The sequence below is a fragment of the Pinus tabuliformis genome, chromosome 9, assembly GCF_031772625.1.
Source record: "Pinus tabuliformis cultivar Carrire ecotype Pingquan chromosome 9, CPIR1, whole genome shotgun sequence".
Classification (NCBI taxonomy): domain Eukaryota; kingdom Viridiplantae; phylum Streptophyta; class Pinopsida; order Pinales; family Pinaceae; genus Pinus; species Pinus tabuliformis.
The window spans coordinates 570,661,850-570,663,204 of NC_142307.1; the positions used below are offsets into that span (position 1 = coordinate 570,661,850).

Consider the following 1,355-nt stretch of genomic DNA (forward strand, 5'->3'; position numbering starts at 1 on the left):
TAACTCCATATAAAGTCAAGATACATAACCAAGAACAATCAACATCTTACAAAAAGAAGTCCACTTAAATTAATTACGCCTAATTGTAAGTGTGTCGATAATATTTATGAACAAAATCACCTAATTACCAAACGTGCCCTGCAGCAAGAACAGAACAACCATAATATCGTCATTCCCTACCTACTATATAGTATAAAGGCAGCCTGTCGATTAAATCCAAAAATAGTGGCAGATCGAGAACTTATCATTGCAGCTGAACAATCATGTCCCTCTTCTGTCTCCGGGTCCCGGAAACAACAGTCGCTCCAACAACTCAGCTGCTGCGTTCCGCCGAGGCCTTAACAATGCCAGCGGTAACCTTATTTCCTCCACTAATGTCTTTATAATGCTCGTTGCCAATCGGCTTAGATACCATATATGATCTGAATTGTGTTATACGATATTAAAAACTATATTGCAGGTTCAGGTGATTGTTCTGAATGCTAATATGAGTTGCCAAGATTGCCGCGACAGAGTCTGCAAAGTGCTCTCCAAAATTGACTGTATGTTGTTCAGATTGACATTAATGAAACGATCTTTAATTATTTATGTCCAAAGCTCCTTTGGGCGGTCATGAATATTGTTTCGACTGTTCGTATATATTAGGTTTATCTTGAATTTGTTTTCAGAGTTAAAGAGCATGATTTCTAATTCTGTTCGTTTGTTGGGGATGAACCTTGATGATGGGCAGATTTGTTGGACTATGTGGTGGACGTGACGCAGAAGAAGGTAACAGTGAGAGGGCGTGTGGATCCGGAGAGGAGGATACATAGAATTAAATTGACCAACAAAAAGAAGAGAAACGCCATGGAATTTGAGAGGCTCGGATGCGGAGGATTCTCTACTGACTTACAGCAGCAGTATTGCAGCAACATTTGGGAGAAAGCAACAGAGAATCTTACCCAAAGGGGCGGCTGTTTTTGTTGCGTAATCTGACTGGCTTCTATTGGGTTCCAGGAAAACCTCGTTTTCCGTGGAATATGTAGATGAACAGACACTTAACCACCAATCACCAATTACAGAGAAATCCAACAGAACTCCACAAAACTGAACTAGTCTACTGGACTATAGCCTCCTTGTTGTATATGTGTACCTAGGTTTTATAGCCTCCTTGTTGTATATGTGTACCTAGGTTTTATTATTATTATTGTAACTAACAATAAAAGGAACATATAAATCAGTGAACAAATACAATTATTGTTTTTCTTAATTTTACTTTGTTTTATGATGGAATCCTTAGTGATCTAAGGAAAGAATCCTTAGTTACCGTAAGATTTTTGATAGAATCCTTCGTTATATAAGGAAAGAATTTATCA

The 1,355-nt window shown here is 38.2% G+C and overlaps 1 protein-coding gene across 1 annotated transcript; it reads left to right on the plus strand.

Annotated features, from left to right (window-relative positions):
- The first annotated feature begins 227 nt into the window (after positions 1 to 227).
- Positions 228 to 1,046, plus strand: LOC149149819 (uncharacterized). The gene is made up of 3 exons (XM_089438163.1): positions 228 to 353; positions 461 to 542; positions 731 to 1,046. The coding sequence occupies exons 1-3, from the start codon at positions 264 to 266 to the stop codon at positions 973 to 975; spliced, it is 417 nt and encodes a 138-aa protein (XP_089294289.1). The 5' UTR covers positions 228 to 263; the 3' UTR covers positions 976 to 1,046.
- The last annotated feature ends 309 nt before the right edge of the window (positions 1,047 to 1,355 follow it).

Coding starts and splice junctions, on each gene's coding strand:
- LOC149149819 (XM_089438163.1), top strand. CDS start 264: ATGTCCCTCTTCTGTCTCCGGGTCCCGGAAACAACAGTCGCTCCAACA. Junction 354..460: donor AGGCCTTAACAATGCCAGCG/GTAACCTTATTT, acceptor ACTATATTGCAG/GTTCAGGTGATTGTTCTGAA. Junction 543..730: donor AGTGCTCTCCAAAATTGACT/GTATGTTGTTCA, acceptor GATGATGGGCAG/ATTTGTTGGACTATGTGGTG.